Raw genomic sequence first — 17,597 nt, forward strand, 5'->3', positions numbered from 1 at the left:
GTTTAAGTCTGCAATATGTTGAGAACAATGTCTGCCACTTTATTTTGTTGTTAGACGCCTTTTCCTGACAAGAAACTAGAAGTTTGTAAATCAAACACTTTCTTCACACCGTTTTTATCTCACCAACAGGAGCTGCTGGTCTACTGCTGCCTCGTGTGGTCAGTTTGTGTCACTGAGGTAAATGCCAATGAAGAATTTCAAACACTGAAGGCACAAAATAAAACATTGGAGTTTACTGAGCAGTGGATCCACAGCGGCTGTGTGCTGTGATGTAAAATCCCTGATTTTCTCAATGGGCTTTGGTGCGGGGGCGAATGATCCACTGTCAAACTTCATTTTCCATTCACAAAAGCAGCAGACACAGTTTTAAGATACTGCAGACTTGAGCAGGCAAGATTTTATTAGTTATTTATTATTTATTATTGGTTTAATGAGACTACACTTAAACAGAACCTAGACTTTACTCTCAAAATCAGTGTTAAATAGCTGTATGTTCTGCCAGCTGGGGGAGGGGAGGTTCACTATGTGTCACACAATCTCACTTCAGAAAAGCCAACAAACCCTGAACTCTCCCTTTAAGTGAGGTACTCGATGGTTGATGTTTTAATCGCGTCTTCAGGAGACTCCGGCTCTCAGGCTGTGGCCTCTTGCTCTCTAAGTGTATAGTGCACTCAGATCCTCCATTCTCCTCTAGTTATTAGTCCTTTTACAAGCTAAAAGGACGAGTGGCACATCAATCACCACTCTCTAAAGACAAAGTGGTTTGATCACGCTTGGTACTTACTTCTGATCTTCATTCACTCTCCCTGTGTGTGTGTGTGTCTTTTTTTTTGTTGTACTTTCCAGTGGTTTTTTGTTTTGTTCCGTCTCGTATTTGCCCGCCTCTTGCCGCTGCAACAACTCCCCGTAATCCTTTTAGAACCGGTGGAAAAGTGAAAGTCAGCCCTCACTCAGGGAGGACGTATGTTGCAGGAATCTCATTTGGTTGGATGACTCTATCCTCTGCAGACGCACGATTGGAATGCAAAGCACTGGCCACCCATTCAGCTCCTCGCACAAAACGGCCTTTCTTCCTCCGGAGTCGTGCTGACCTTGCCACAAACGCTTCACAATCTCCTCAATTACAGTAGCTCGGGAAGAGGAGACTGATATCTCGACTTCCACTCCGCCGCATGTAAAGCGACCATTATTTGGCCCCCGTCTTCTTGTACGTCTCCCCCCCACCCCCCCTCCCTCCTCAATGTTATCTGGGTCGACACAGTGTTTTCATTTTGTTGAAATAATAATACCTTCAGAGCGGAGTCATATTTCAGTGCGGGTCAGGACGGCGGCCGCTGATGTGTGCGGGATGGACACCGCACAGGTGGCAGCCGCGCTGACAGCCGTGCACAGAGTGTATCAGACAGCCAGCGGCAAACCAAGTCGGGAGACGGATGAATAAATGTCTGATATGCAAGCATTAGAGGGTTACAATTAAAGCGCTGGGTTTCGATTTCTTCTTTTTTTTTTTGTTTCTGGGGCTAATCAGATCCTGTCAAAACAGTGCCAGTGCTTAAACAATGCCTCTTTTTTTCCCCCTCCATTATACAGTTCTAGCACTACTTGGCTCTACTTGGTTTGGTATCCGGCACACAAACAATACTTCCTGAACGACCGGAGCACAGACTCTATCTGAACAGGTTGTGATTCAAACTGACGATTGCCGACTTTCAGGCAGTCCTGTGTTAAATATTAAATATATTTTAGACATTTCCTTTGCTAAATGTTGGAGATTTTAAGTCTTTTTTAACTGATCTGCAGTTTGGCATTATTCGCTTTGATTCCTGAGACGGATGTCGCACTCATGATTCTTCCAGTGACGACACTCTCTGACCGATCAGTGGCCAGCAGTCTGTTGACGTCATCAGAGCAGGTACCGAGTCATGCTCAAACTGTATAATGGAAAAGTGCCATAACATTTTAGAGGCAGAAACGGTAAACACTTCCCACAGGTATGCTTGTATAAATGTGTGATTGTTTTAGGGGAGGGCCTTGCCTTATGGAGGCCACCATCTTACGGCAAACCTGCACAAGAACTCTTTACTTCTGAAAAAACTGTATACAAATCTGCTTCCGAACCATTTCAGGCCGAGTACTATCAAGAGTTTAAGAATTAAAGTTATGTTTTTATTAACTCTGCCATCTGTAAGTGGAGAAACAAGCTAGCAATAGCAATAGCAATAGCGGACAACTTCTAGAGAAAATACAACCGAAACATCCCAACCCCCAACACAGGAAGTCGCCGTCTCTAGTGGAACTGTGAATTTTGGCTCCAATTTCTCTGCCACTTTTATCATGATTAGCTTAACTGCTAACTCGCTAATTCTAAAATTAAGCTTGAAAGCTTTCGTCAGTGAAGTCGTCTTTTTCTTTCAGCGAACTTTTGCCTCACTTCGAAGAAAGTTTCTCCCACTGACAAAGAGTTAGCTGACCGTTCTTGAAAGGTTTCACCTCAATTTACTTGCTAATTTATTAAATGGAGTATGTTTATATGAGAGTATAAAAACCAAGTAGTTTTTTTCTTTTGTAATACAGTATTACCCTTAGAAAATTCCACTGAAGTTAATGGAAAAAGCTCATTTGATCGCATTGATAACCAGTCTGGTTCCAGGATGATTATCTACAAATCAATTATGCTTCTAAGACAGGACGCAATTACACAAAGAAAAAACAAAAAAAAAAACTTTTTTCAACAAATTTCATTTTTTCATCTTCAATTTACTGTAAAATGGAAATGAAGCAGAATCCGGCGAAATATGCATTCCTTTGGTTTGAGAGATGGGGAAGAATTCAGAGCTCCATCTTCATAAATATGTATCAACAAGGCAAGAATGTAATGAGACAAGCTCTCTCTCCAGTGTTCGAAAAAAAGAAAAAGGAAAGGAATACTGGAAGAATAAACAAACAAACAACAGAATAAAAAGAGAACAAGTAGGAAGACTGAGTGCAGGACGCTGTAGATTGAATGCACGACAGTGTATTTCTTTTAGTTGGAAGTTGTTGCTTTATCTGCTGTTTTGTGTGGCGTCTCCACTTCTTAAAGAGCCTCTTATCAGTTTAACAGTGCAGCCAGTCACCTCGAGTCGTCTAATGATGGCAGTGAAACATGTGGCACTCTCTCTTTTTTCCTCTCTTTCCCTCTCTTTTCTTCCTCCCCCTCTGCTTGGCGTCGGTGGGTGGATAATATGGCAGCTCGCAGCAAAACTACAGAGCGCTTCCCTCTTCAACTCTGAACAAACTGCTGTCGAAACTGAAAAGAGTTTAAATTCTGAGGGAGCTGAGCTAAGCTCCTTCAAGAGACATAAGCTCCTCTGAAAACCCCAACTGAGGAAAAAGTGGCAATTTACCGTCCGGGATATAAAAAACAAACTACTATTTCTTACTCACAGGTCTGTAATTTGAGTCTGAAACACGCCATTTATCCTATTTCTTGAAATCTTCTTCAGGTCCTGATCGCCATCGCGGAATACATTTGGTTCAAAAAGGGGGCGGCAGTGCCTTGAAATGCAGTAATATTCACATTTAAGTGAGCAACGGTGCCAATCACCTGTTCTCCCCTTTACTGCGATTCATGCAGAGCTGATTCCTCTCTACAGAAATTCCCTATAGGGCTGAACAATTAAGCATTTTTAAATTAAAATTACAATTTCACAACATGACGTTACCGGATCATAAAAGGTGCAATTTAATTATTGTTTTCATTGTTCTATATTCAATGCAAATCTTACTCATATTCATGTTAGAAACACTTCATATCTGTAGTTTCTCAATCGTTTTACTGGTGATCTTCCCACAATCTCATTTTGTTAGCATTTAGCCACCTGTAAAAGTGTAATGTGTTATATTTGTTTTTTTGTTGTTGTTTTTAAATGTCAATTTGTACATTTAATAACGTTAAAAAATATATAGATAAGTAAAGTAAGAGGAACAGGAGTTAGCTTAAAACTTTGATGGTGTTAAAGTTAGCTTAACTAACTGACACTGACAAAAGCTTTCAAACTCTGTAACTCTTGCGCTGTAATTTGTATCTAAAACATTATTGTGACTAAATTGTTCAAAAATCTCTTTTCTGAGGAAGTAGGAAGGAGATGATAGCTGGATGTTAGTGAGTTACAGTTAGCCAGAATTTGCATTTTCACATCATCTTCCTGTGTTTTTGGGGGGCAGAGCTTTTGATTAAGAGGGTCCACAGTAGTGGTAGCAGTAGCATGTTATTGCGAGCTTTTCCACATGACTTTAGCTCTGAAGGAGAAAGAAATCATAACGATCTCTTTTTAAATTTGCTTTTTCAGTCATTTTTTTCCTACATGCACTGGACTGTTTGTCCATTCATGCAGCTGTGGCACACAAGCAAGGCCGTTGCCTTAAGTACATATAAAAGGCTAATTCTCCAACTACAAAAGTCTACTTTATTTTATTTTTAAAGAGATTATACACTTATACAAACACACTTATGGGTAGTATATTCAGTTTCTGCCAATAAGACCTCCTGACCCTCAATTTGGTTGTATTGTAAGTCGCTTTGGATAAAAGTGTCTGCTAAATGACATGTAATGTAATGTAATGTAATTTAGTTTCTTCAACAAATCAGTCTTCAATTTCAATTTATTACTTATTGCGCTACTTATTGATATCAACAGATTTGACAGTTTTTTTTATCGTGCTAAACTTTCAAAGCCAGGTGATCTTGACGTGTGTTCACACTGGGTTGTAACATGAAATAAAAGTGCTGTGGTGCAGAATAAAGAAATCTGAGGTTACCTTTCCGACGTACTGCATGTCCGTCCCGGTGTACTCCTCCAACATAAAGAACTGGTTCCACATCCAACCTCGTTTGGAGCGTCTGAGCGGCACTCCGTTGGCGTCCTGACCCGTCAGCCCACCGGACCCCCTGTGCCCCCCAGTAGTCCTTTTCATGGCCCGGAGCCCAAGCGCCGGAGAGCTGAGGTGAGCCATGACCCACAGCATCATCAGGACGTAAACTGTCCTTCTATCCATGACTATCTATCACCACGTTCAGTGTTGTCCTCAGTGGTTTGTGTCCAGCGTTCTTTGGTCAGAGCGTTGGATCCGTCCTCATGCTGTCAATCGTCGATGGAAGCAGGCGACGGTTTTTCCTTCAGACTCACGTAGGGCGAAAACCAGCAGCTGGAATATTTACACAGAAAAAACAGAGGCTCAGAACTGGGCATTTTGTCCCTTTACGTGACAGGTAGAGGTTTGCAAAAACATTTGCAACTTAGTCAAAAGCAAGAGTAAACAGGATAAGACAGAAAAAACAGAAGCTTTTAGAGGTTTCTTAAAAATCAATAGATCAATTTATGCCGAGTCACATTATGTGTACCTGTAGGAAGGTAAGTTTTGCAGTGTCATCCTTTAACAAACCTCAGACACAACAAACATATAATCCAATATTTTGTGCCAGAATCGCAGATTACTGTCTATATGATCAGAACGCACAGCCAAACGTCCGATTTTGGGCTTTTTTTATTTGTCACTTTCACACATTTTCTGGATCACCTCACCATCAGTCCCTATAAAGAGGCGCAGATAAAAGACAGGGAATAAACTATACGGATAAAAACTGTTTCAAAATAAATAATAAAACAGTCCAAATCAGTCAGAATCATATTATTCTTTTGTTGACCTGACTTTTGAGCATTACGTGAGTAAATGACGTGTATGGATAAAACAGTAAAAATCCAAACCCTTACGTCAAAAAATTGTTTCCAAAACTGAATAAATTCTCACCTGCTTGCAGTGCTCACATTTATAGTTTGTTATTTTTAATTCACTGACCTTTCACTTCAGGTTTTCGTGTGTGTATGTGTGTGTGTTTTAGTTTCTGCTTTGTACTTTGGCCCAAAACTGAGTTTACATAATGTGGTGAAATAGTTAGTCATCCATTTGGTCACTCGAGTCACTTACTAAAAAAAACATGGCTTGGATTCAGTGAGAACGTTTTGTTCTTTTAATAAAATTTGCCTTGAGATTCTTTGATAAACCAAGCAGTATCGTCATGAGGGGAAAAACATGATTTTGAATAGGGATGCACCGATATGAATATTTCCGCCGATACCGATATCCGATATTAATATTGCTGCTATGGCCGATAACCGATATCTACCGATATCGATATATGTTTTTTTTTAAAAAAAAAGGTTTCTGAGATGATAAAATTTTTGTACAGACTGAAAATCATGCAAGCTGAATTTTTGATTGTCTTCCTTTATTTTCAAAACATGTTTTACCTCCAAATAACAAGGTTACAGGGCGACCATAAGACACAAGTAAAGGTTTTTAGAATCCTTTAGCACTTGTAGCAAGTGTGTAACTAAATTAAAGTACAGTTTAACGCCCTCAACTCACTAAACTCCTGTGAGAAAGTTTGGATCATAAATTACAAACATGAACATAAATAAAAATAATACCCTGCCAAAGTTACTGTAACCGAGATAAGGGCGTCTATACTGGGTACGTAAATAAAGACAACAACCCTTCCTCCCGGCAACAACAACCGCGCCACTTCACTTAACAATAAAACTACACAACAGATATGAGAAACAATACCTGACAAGCTCTACTAAGAGCTGCCATAATAAAAAAAATATATATAACATTACTTTATCAAACTTGCCAGTATTCATGGCAACCAGATATTTATTAAATTGCAAAACATTGGAAAAGTAGCGCCGACTTGGCAGGTTGTTGCGCGGTTCAATATGCTCTATCAGCCGTCGGAACCCTCGGTCCTTCACTATGGAAAAGGGCTGGTCGTCAAGAGCAATCATTTCCATTACCTTGATCGTTATTGCCCTGGCCAATGTCTTCCTTTGTTCGATTACTTGCTGTATTGGGCTCCCAGCTGCGCTGCTTTCTTTTTTGTCTGCCGCCTAACGTTACTAGCGTTAGCTTCCTGCCGTTGTTCGTATACTTCTGGGTGGCGGTTTTTCAAATGACATAATCAAATTTGTGGTATTTAATGACTTGACACGGAACCCTCCTCGCATTATCTCAACTTTGCAAGTGTTGCATAATGCTTTTCGCGTATCTTCTATCGACACCCTGAAAAAACGCCCACACCGCTGACATTATCTCTCCTCAACACACACACACCCACACACACCTTGTGCTGCGCAAATAGACGGGTATTAACATCGGTTGTTAAAATCGGCGCAGTTTTACTCATTGGACCGATGCCAATATGTTAAAAAATTACGAACATCGGCCGATACCAATATTAATGCCGATATATCGTGCATCCCTAATTTTGAATAATCAAATCCGGGTTGAAACACGTGGAACGAGATGAAAATGAGATGAAAATGATTGAAAGCCATGTGGACACACACACACACACACCCACACGCACACAGATACACAATCTGTTACACAGCTCTGTGTGTGATTGATTTCTCTGTACACACACGAGCCCCTGATATACATTCATGCACACGCACCTACTACTGTATGCTGAATGTCAGTCATGTGATTGATAAGCAGGCCGAGTGTTGCCTGACCTGATGAATTTCAGATTAGAAAATTCCTCACATCAGCGTGGATATAGAGCTTACATGTTGTACAAGCACTCGTGAAGCTATTTTATCTCCATTAAGCTGCTGAATCAATATCTAATAGAGCGACGGAGCTCGGCAACATTCTGTCTGTCTTTTTAAATCATGTGTTTCGGGCAGAGATCTCATCAGCTAATGCCACTACGCAAAAGACTCGCCCACGAAAACCAGCTTTAAAGGCGACATAGATCGGAAGCTCCAATTAATGCTGCGTTTGTGTGTGTATCTGCGTCATTACCTCGTTTATGAAACCCTAAAGTTTCAGAACAAACAGTTCAGCCACTGCTGAGAAAATAGGGTTTTATTGTTTTCCTGGGCTCTGCGAAGCGGATCGGCACTTCCCTATGCTGATGATGTCATCAGAAAACCTCACCACTCCTCTCACCATCGTAGCGCCTCCTGGTGCGGGCACTAGTCTGGGCACATCCGGTTGCGTACATGTTGTTGTATATATATATATACATATATATATATATATATTCATTTTTGCATCATCAATAGGATTTTTATGAAAGTATATGTCATTCAATCCATATAGAAAACATTTTTACTTTGAAATGCTGTGAAATGTCAACCTAAATACAGCGTGTGTACTGTGCAGTGTGAAAACCATTGATGAAATAGTTTGACCCCCGCATTAAAACATTCACACATGCACGTCGCGTCCACGCTCGACAGACACTTGCTGCTGTCCTAGCTTAGCATACCAGTGTCTGTCATGGCTAGCTATGTAGCAAGTGTTGCTAAAGAAATAGTTATGTGATGTCACCACCCTTGTGTTTGGAAGAATATATTCAATGCTAACAGTTAGCCACCGTGTTGTCATTTGTCTTTTTCCCGTTCAATCATGTTGGATTCGCACATATGTGTCGCAAAAGCGCTAGTAAACAGGCCCTGACGCTTGGTGCTGTCCTAGCTTAGCAGAGCAGTGACCGCCATGACTAGCGATGTAGAAAAAGTTGCTAACGTCGTTAAAGAAATGGTTTAATGGGTGTTTTGTCTGACAAAAAAATCATCGGCAGACCTTTTCCCATGATCCCATGCTGCTTCCTAATGTCATCAAACTACTGTTACTGTTCTGATTAAGAGACCTCTAGTGGCAGAAATTCTTTAATGTGTGTTTACGTCTTCAATATTTTCAGAACATTTTTCAGATCACTCTCTTCCTGCACCAAAGTCCATAGAGAAAATCAGTGATTTTAGCTCACAGGGACACAGAAGTTGTTGAGTCACAGCTGCCTCCATCACTAAGATTTACCTCAGTGACACAAGCTGACCAAACAAGGCAGAAGTAGACCAGCAGCTCCTGTGTCCTCCTCATGATCTAAAATTACTGATTTTCTCTATGGACTTTGGTGCCGAATGCTGCCCGACTTAATAAATATCAGAATATCAGGGCTTACATCTTGTACACTGTTTGTCGGGCTAGTTTATCTCCATTAAACCGCTAAATCAACATCTCTAATAGAGCGCGGGGCTCGACTGTGTCCTATCTTTTTAAGCAATCTCTCTCGGCACACTTTGTTATCGGACCGAGCTGAATGCCAATGGAGACCGTGGGCAATGTCAACCACCAGTTTATTACCTTAAGATCGGTGTAAAGATATGGAGCAAAATGACTGTTTGCATAGAGCAAAAGAAGGGCCTTGATGTGGGTAGTGCAATATCTTCCACTCCTTCACTCATTCAGCCCCCCTCCCCTTCCCTTTTTCCCTCCTCAGTCGTCAGTTGTCCGCCGCCCTGTGAAGGCCCGGTACAGATGGAAATGGAATAAGAGGACAGAGGAGGAGGGAGGGAGGGAGGAAGAGAAAAAAGGCCATGTATTCTGCTTTTGTTCTCATTATTCCTCGCAGGCTGGGCGATATCCAGGCTTCTGCGGCTGGGGTTCAGTTGGGGGGTTATCAGTGGGTCCACTGGGGAGCGTCTGCAAGCGTTTCCTCCATATCGCTCGTTCTCAGAAGGAGAGATGGAAAATGTACAGGCGGGTCTGGCCGCCTTTTTCTCACCGCCGAGTGTGTTGGAGAATGAGGAAACAGTGTCGGCGGACATGAATTAAGTACGCTGACCTGCATGCAGGAGTGGAGCCGGAGAGACCGCGTGTGCGCGGGGGGGAAATGGAGCGAAAGAAGAGGAGCGAGAGGTGGGAAAAGGTGGCGGAGGAGTGGAGGAAGCTGTCACAACACTCGTCTCCGGCACTGGCGCTAAGTTTAGTATCTGAGAAATCTGGTGCAAGTGAAGAAAAAGAAATCCATCAAGCTATTTCACAGGACAACCGCTGAGCTCTATACAAACAGACGCCTCACTGCATCGACTGGGATGGCGTTTGTAGCCAACTTTTCTCTCTCTTTTTTTTTAGAGGGTTTGATGTCGCCTGGGCGTCTTTGTTGGTGCGATGAAACAACATACAGTAGCTGCATATTACACTGTTGTGCCCGTCTGTCAAGGCATTTGCAGCAAAGAAGGATTGGGTTCAAAAACAAAAAGCCAGAGTTTGATAGCGAACTGTCTTTGTTGTGCCCGTCTGTCAAGGCATTTGCAGCAAAGAAGGATTGGGTTCAAAAACAAAAAGCCAGAGTTTGATAGCGAACTGTCTTCTGTTGGTTTGAAAATCTTGTTTACTTTCCCTCCGACAACCCCATCACAGAGAGAACTAAGGGCACAGACTCCGATGTCATGTGGAGACAATCACCACCTGTCAATTTCTTTATTTTCTTTCACCAGCAGTTCTGCAGTGCAACGCCTTCTCGCCACAAGAAATCCTCAATTTGCACGGCGGTGAAAATGGCAAAAAAAATAAAAAATAAAGAGTTGCATACACCTGAAAACAGTTAACAGCAAACAACTGACAATTAGATTTCTATTTAAAATTTTTCAACTGATTACCTCTCGGCGTGACATTAATCACCTTTGTACAAAGGTAGCGCTTGAGTAGAGATAATCCCACTGCTTTAGTTGCTTTTTTTTTTTTCAACTGAGTTGAAACAGGGACAAACCAATTTTAGCCTCTTAATAAAAGTCTCACCGAATAAAATTTACACAAGCTTAAGTTTGTGCCTCTTTATCTCACCCTTAGACAACATTTTCCAACAGGAAACTGACGTTTTTGTCACCCTGTAAAACACTTACTCTCCAAAACCAAATCCCTTACAGAAAATCAACCATTTTACATCACAGCACACAGGAGTTGTCGATTCACTGCTGCTTTGATCAGTGAGTTCAAATGTGTTATTTTATGACTTTGGTGTTTGAAATCCTTCATTTGGATTTACCTGAGTGACACAAACTGACCACACGAGGCAGCAGAAGACCAGCAGCTCCTGTTGTCCCTGTGAGCTTAAGATCACTGATTTTCTTTATGGTGCAGGAAATCAGACCTCTGCTTATCTAGAACTGTGAAATCATAACTATTTTATGGTTAATGGAAGCGTAAGTGCAAAACAGAACATTAAAATCCTTTATATTTGTTTATTTTTATGACCTCTCACAACCCACATGCAGTACTTTCATGGCCCAGCAGGGGTCTGTGGCCCACACGTTGGGACTCACTGATCGAGAGCCAATTCCACTCCTGACTGTGCCCAGAAAAAAACACTCACATATGGGGGGGGGACAAAGCAGGATTCAAATCAAAAACCACCATCATGCTTCAAGTCTTTTGTTTGATATTAGATGTAGTTACCATGACAACCGGGAGGGAGACAGGAAGTGGAGGAGAGTTAGAAATGCCCCGTCAGAGCAGTGTCAGCAGTCACGTTGGGAGACTGAGTCCATCCATTACTCTACCTGTCTTCCACAGGCAGCCAAGGCTTGTCCTGCTTTTCCCCTTATGAGGCAAATTAGCTGTGGGGTTAGGTCCCCTCCTCACTGCAGTTTACTGTATATAGCCCCCCCGCCGTCACTGCCTACTTTGCTTGCGCAGCCCTGAGCTGATATGCATTATCGCTGGGCTCTTTTTTTTCCTGCTGAAAGCCACTCACTTTGCATGTGTCCTCTGCCTGGCTCAGCACGGCTGGGGGTCAACAGTGCATGTGCTGATGGAGGCAGGTGAAAGTGAGATGGACTGTCAGGTTTCTTAATAACACCCGCAGAGAAATAGTCTCTCTCAGACCACCCCTCTAGACTTTCCACTCATGGTGGAAGCTGTTTCCTGTCGACATTTCTGCGACGGCTGCTCTCTCTTCCAGCGTTTTTTACCCCCACCCCCCTCTCTCCCCCACTGCAACTCCCTACACACTCGACTTTATGAATTTACTTAATTGACGCCGGTGAGGAGCATGTGGGACTTTGAGCTATTGATTTGCTCCAGGCTTCAGCATGGTTGGAAATACCAGTCGGTCTCTTGGGGGTAGACTCATGAAGCCTCTACCGCGAGTCCCCCAGCGCTGAGACGCCGGCCTTTTCAATGGATTGCTTCATAATGTCACCGTGGAAAGCTAATGCTTTCGCTGTATGGACGGCTCCGTCGTCCCCGAGGAGCGTTCGCCCCTTGACCACATTTGTCATACCCTGGAAGCCGTGTTGTACAGCTGCTTGCCCCGATAATTCTCTTGACAGGAGACCACGGCCAGGAGTAAGTCAGCTAGAGCTTTATTTTGCTTTGTCAAAAAAAAAAATATATATATGTCAGATTGGGTTAAGACTGCATCGTGTGTACCCTGGCGGTTACGGCCAAACGCCTGCCTCCTTACATTTGTACTGTATCTGGAGTGACGACAGAAGAAAGATGGAGACTTGGTCTTTGCGCTGGCCTTTAACTCTCAACGATGATGATGACGATAACGTGACAACATTTCCTAAGAATAAAAGGCCAAATGCATATTAGATGCATATTTTAACGAGAAAATTATTCACAAATTAACGTTATTGCTCAAACCTGCGTCCACTAAAGGTTTCAAACCGCAATCGCAACATCGAACCATTCAGAATATGCAAACAAACGGGAGCTTTCTGGAATCTTTTAAGTGTCAGTTAGTTCCCGTAAAGTTTAAGCCAGTGAAACCAAGAAAAGTTGGGACACTTTTTTAAAAAAAATGCAATAAAAACTTTCAGCTTCTCTCTTATTTAGGGGTCACCACAGCGGATGATCTTGCCCTACCCCTTGTGTCCTCTTCTGTTCCACCAACTGTCCTCATGTCCTCCTTAACAAAAACTACAATCTGGTCTTTGCTAATTCACATTTTAAGATATTACTGCCTGTAACCCATAGCCAGGTGGAAAGGGAACTTGGCTGGTAACCAAGTACTTGCCAGGTTAAGCAATGGGGGGACCCCTGACTACCCAATAATGCCCATCAATAATTGGGACACTCTAAATTGACCCCAATTGACCACGGGGGAGCCACATCCAGTGTACTCCAGTCCTGAGCCTGGATAAATGGAAGGGTTGAGTCAGGAAGGGTATCGGGCGTGAAAATCTCTGCTTAATCAAATATGGGGATCATCACACTCTGCAACACACTCCAAAAAAGCTGGGATGGAGGAATGTTGGCCACATTTTCTTTTAATTACACTTTTAAAGCAACATAAAGTAGGATCTGCTCCCCCTACAGTTGGCACCCGAGGAACTCTGGGGCAGGACTTCCAACAACCAATGTCTTCAGACCAGGTGCAGTTGCCAATGTTACTAAAAACAAAAACTAGCCCCAAAATAAAAGAAAGATAGTTAGTTACCCATCTTTTATAACTTATTTTGGAGTTGTGACATAAAGTTTTTCTTTTTGTGGCATGGACCTGAATCCAGAAGGTCCAGAAGGTCACAGTGGTGACATTTACCCTGTTTAAGTTGATTTACAATCAAAATAATATTGGAGACATGATTTGAAGGTTGAAATTCTACATTGTGTCTCTTTAAATCTTCGGAGCGCTGTAGATTGTGACCGATGTAGTTTTAAATGTGGAATATTTGTCCATTCTTGGTCAACAGTCTGTGTTTGCCGTTGTCTGACTCTCCTCTTTATGAAGTGCCATAGATTTTCAATAGGAGAAAGATCTGGACTGCAGACAGGCCAGTCAAGCACACACACACATACACACACACACACTGTCTGTGAAGCCACACTGTTGTAACTCGCCTGGCTGAAATATACGTCACGTTGACAGGAGCATATGTCTCTCCAAAATTCAGTGTGTACCAACACTGTCTTTGAACAGACTGTCAATTCTTTCACGGTGTTTGGCAGGAGGCAAATTTTCCTATATTTCACATTTCTTTTATGATTCAAGAAATGTGTTCATACACACAAACCCTCCCAAAAATAGAGATTTTTTCATTTTGGGGACACCTCAAAAGTTGCATGGATAAAAATCCCAATACAATAGAATTTCTTTTGCGTATCATCCTTGACTCGTTCTAGTGCAGGGGTCTCAACCTCCAACGGTCGTCAGGATAAGGTGAAGAAATCCAATGTTTGAGAAAAAACAACAGCTGTTTTTGTATCTTATCAGGATATTTCATCATGAAATCACACTACACAGCACACACAGTATTTAGGATGATATTTGACAGCATTTCAATGTTAAAGTGTTTGTTTTGATGTGGAATGAACAACATATACTTCAATAAAGAAGTCAGACAACGGAAATAAAAGGTGTTTATAAGTAAGAAGACGTCATGGGTCAGTTTTGTTTTTCTCTATAACTAATTAAGAATAATCAGTGGCGGGCCACATGGAATCGATTGAGGGGCCATATTTCCTTTTTTTCAGTGTGTTGCAAGAGTCCCATTCTATTTTTTTTAAATAAATAATTTGCAAAACGCATTTAGTTCCATCAAAGTAAACACTAAAAGTCTTTTAATGTTCTTTCCCCACAACCGGCCTAGGCACATTGTCTGCATGTATCTGAGTCTGACAGAGTGTGTGAGAATTACTGACACCTATCGGTCAGACTGTAACAAACAGAGGACTCCACTCACTCAAACGTCCCTTTTCCAGAGCACATAAGGGAACTGCGGTGGCCTTTACAGACCAGAAAGGATGCCTAAACGACATATAAAAGGCTTTTTCTATGGCTACGAAAAACAAAGAATTTGTATTTAAAAGTGAAAATCCACTTAATCAAACACATGTAAGGTTAGTACATTCAATTTCTGCCATTAATCCCTCCTGAATGTTAGAACAATAGTGTTTGGCCACAGGGAGCAGAGTGACATTATTATCCAAATCCCTCCGTGTTCACACACTGCAGTACCTGTTCAAGTTTGACCTTCTGTTTTTACGGCGCAGTTTTATTGCTGATTATTATTATCAACATTTCAGCTGCGCTCATTTTTCAATTTTGCTTCCAAATAAAGCTGCGTGACCCTGTGGAGAATTTCACCGTGACACTGACATTGTCACAACAACACAGAAAATGGGAATAATTGCAAAAAAAAAAAAAATTAACTGCGAATATCATCGGCTGGAATTTTATTTTAAGGAAACAGTAAGTAGTTGTTCCTCCTCCTCCACAAAACCTGTGGGTGATTTCTTAAAAAAAGCAACAGAGCCACAGGTCTCATCTTCCCCTGTTTCACTTTCTCCGGGAGCGGCGTCGTCATAATAAAGGTGTGTAATAGAACATGACACCGTAATTATATTCTCCCAGTTAAGAGGCAGTGTTTACAACAAGCACAAGGCTGCCTTTATTTTCTCTCTCTCGCTTCATATCATGTGCCATTTAATTGCAAAAGAAAAAAAAGAAAAAAAATCCTTGATGAAAAAATGAAAAAAGTAAATTGCTTTAAATTGCCCGTCACAGATTGTGTGGACTCGGTTGCCTTGTTTTCTTTTTGGTGGGGTTTCTGCGCTGGTTAAGCGAGATTAATGCGTCATTGCTGGCCAATTTTCGCGATTCTACGCTCGCAGGATTGCCTGGGATAACATTTTGAATCGGGACAATTAGCTATTAAATGTATCTATTGGTTTTATCGAACACAGGGAGCGTGGGGACGGACGCAGCGACACAGAGAGTCACACAAATGCATTCGTCAATACGTATTGGATCTGGTCGGCTAATGGCCTTTCTAGTGCCTGTTTGCTGTTACACGTGATCGGCCTGCTGTAGGTGGCATTTTAGGCTAATCTAGCCTTGTGAGTGACCTCCTCGCATAGACCTGCTCCTCTTCTCCGCTTCACACCTTCGTCTCTACCTCCTATTCCACTTTCTTTTTCTTTTTTTTCTCACCTTAACGAGGGATATGAGCGACAAGGCAAAGCACCCAATCTCGCCTGTTGAGCTGAAGACTTCCACAGCAACCCAGAAAGAGCCCCTGGGGTGCAATTAAAAGTGAGAGAGAAGAAAGTCAGCCAGGGGGGCGAGCGAGTGGGGGATGGGGGGGTGGGCGGAATGGGCATCTGTGCCACAGGTAACATGGTCATGTCACAATCCACAGAGGAGGCCCTTAAAGGCTGCTAATGTGTGGAGGTGTCAGAAGGAAGTTGTTCCAACATCTTGGCTCACTTTGGCCTCCTTTCCTCCTTCCTCGTCTTCCTCCTTGTCCTCTTTCCTTGTCCCTTTTGTTAACCTTCAGGTCCAACATTCTGAGGCATGTGAAAACTTTCCTGAAGCATAAATGTGGCCTGAAGACCTTGTGATCTCCTCAACACTGAGCGTCTGAGGTCAAATTTGATGTTCCCGATCAAACAGGACCGCCATAGGGCAACAAATTAAAACCATTCCTTTGTAAAAAGTCTTACCAACACGTCCACATCCCACAAACAGATGCTACAATAATGCTGTGTTTACACTGGGAATGGCGCAAATGTTTTACACAGCAAGATTACAAACAAAGTCACTGCACAGACAAAAGAAGACATGAATGACATGACACGAGGGGACATGAATGATCCAAAGACACGAGGAGACAGGAGTGACCCCAAGACACGAGGAGACATGAGTGACCCCAAGACATGAGGAGACATGAGTGACCCCAAGACACGAGGAGACATAAATGACCCAAAGACACAAGGAGACAGGAATGACCCGAAGACACGAGGAGACAGGAATCACCCAAAGACATGAGGAGACAGGAATGACCCAAAGACACGAGGAGGAGAATGAAGTAGACACAAATATCCATGAAAATGCATCAACAAAACCAAGCCCGACTCCATAAATTACACTGTAAAAAATATATATAGGTCACATTATCGTAGGTGTTAGGTGTTTCTTCTTTTATCACAGAAATTAAAAAGTTTATTTTAAAGGAACTTGATGTGAATGACTGACCCTGACGGCAGCTACACCAGGTGTCTTTCATTCACGACTCATACGAGGCTGCTCGCCGAACATTTACAACCAAATCCCAGGTGTGGAGCGAGCAGCTCGTACGCTCAACCCAAATCTGGGACTGTTCATTTGTCTTGTTGCCCATGTGGGTTAGTGGTTCACAACTGGGTTTTTCTGATGGCAAACGACCAAAAAAAAGGTGGGCGACAAACATTTTTGTGTGTCCTCCTTGTCCTTACTGCCAAACAGATGCACATGTGACCAGACAAAGAATCCTGTCAATAAATATTGGCGTTTTGTTTTGCTGAGGAACAGTCTAGACACAGTGCTGCACTGTCTTTAAAAAAGAGAAAAGATTTCACTCCCACTCCGAAGACATTGATCAGTGAAAGGAGATTTCAGACAGAAGGGGGATATATTACCACAAAGGGAAATTATTTGAAAAATGTCTAAGAACTGAGGAGGGCAAAGCCATCATCATAAAAAACTGCTGCTGAATGAATAAACAGACCAAAAATCCCTCCGTCAAATTGGAATGCAAAGCTGAGACCAAATTCCTCTGCCGAGCGTCAGCATCGTGGTGCAAAGCACGCCGGAGTCCTCAAGTCCAAAATTAGGATTCAACCCTACGATGCTGGAATAGCAGCGAGACTTAGTTAGCATCTCTCCGAGCCTTAGCGTTCTGCTTCTAAATAGCACATTAACTTTGAGCCTGGGACGCGTTAACAACATTTCAGCCCAAATAAATGCCAAACTTTTTTTTAAATCATATCTGAGG

At 42.3% G+C, this 17,597-nt stretch overlaps 1 protein-coding gene across 4 annotated transcripts in view; it reads right to left on the minus strand.

Moving 5' to 3' along the window:
* LOC131472318 (cadherin-6-like) overlaps positions 1–17,597 on the minus strand; it is a 113,255-nt gene that overhangs the window by 54,280 nt on the left and 41,378 nt on the right. For 3 of the 4 annotated variants that reach the window (XM_058649384.1, XM_058649358.1, XM_058649376.1), the window contains one exon: positions 4,801–5,187. In XM_058649384.1, the coding sequence (XP_058505367.1) occupies positions 4,801–5,037 (237 nt within the window). In that variant the 5' untranslated portion in view covers positions 5,038–5,187. Of the gene's footprint in view, positions 1–4,800; positions 5,188–6,839; positions 7,160–17,597 lie in introns of those variants that run through there. The other variant, XM_058649366.1, reaches the window with a different exon arrangement.

Source organism: Solea solea, chromosome 1, assembly GCF_958295425.1.
Source record: "Solea solea chromosome 1, fSolSol10.1, whole genome shotgun sequence".
Taxonomy (NCBI): Eukaryota; Metazoa; Chordata; class Actinopteri; order Pleuronectiformes; family Soleidae; genus Solea; species Solea solea.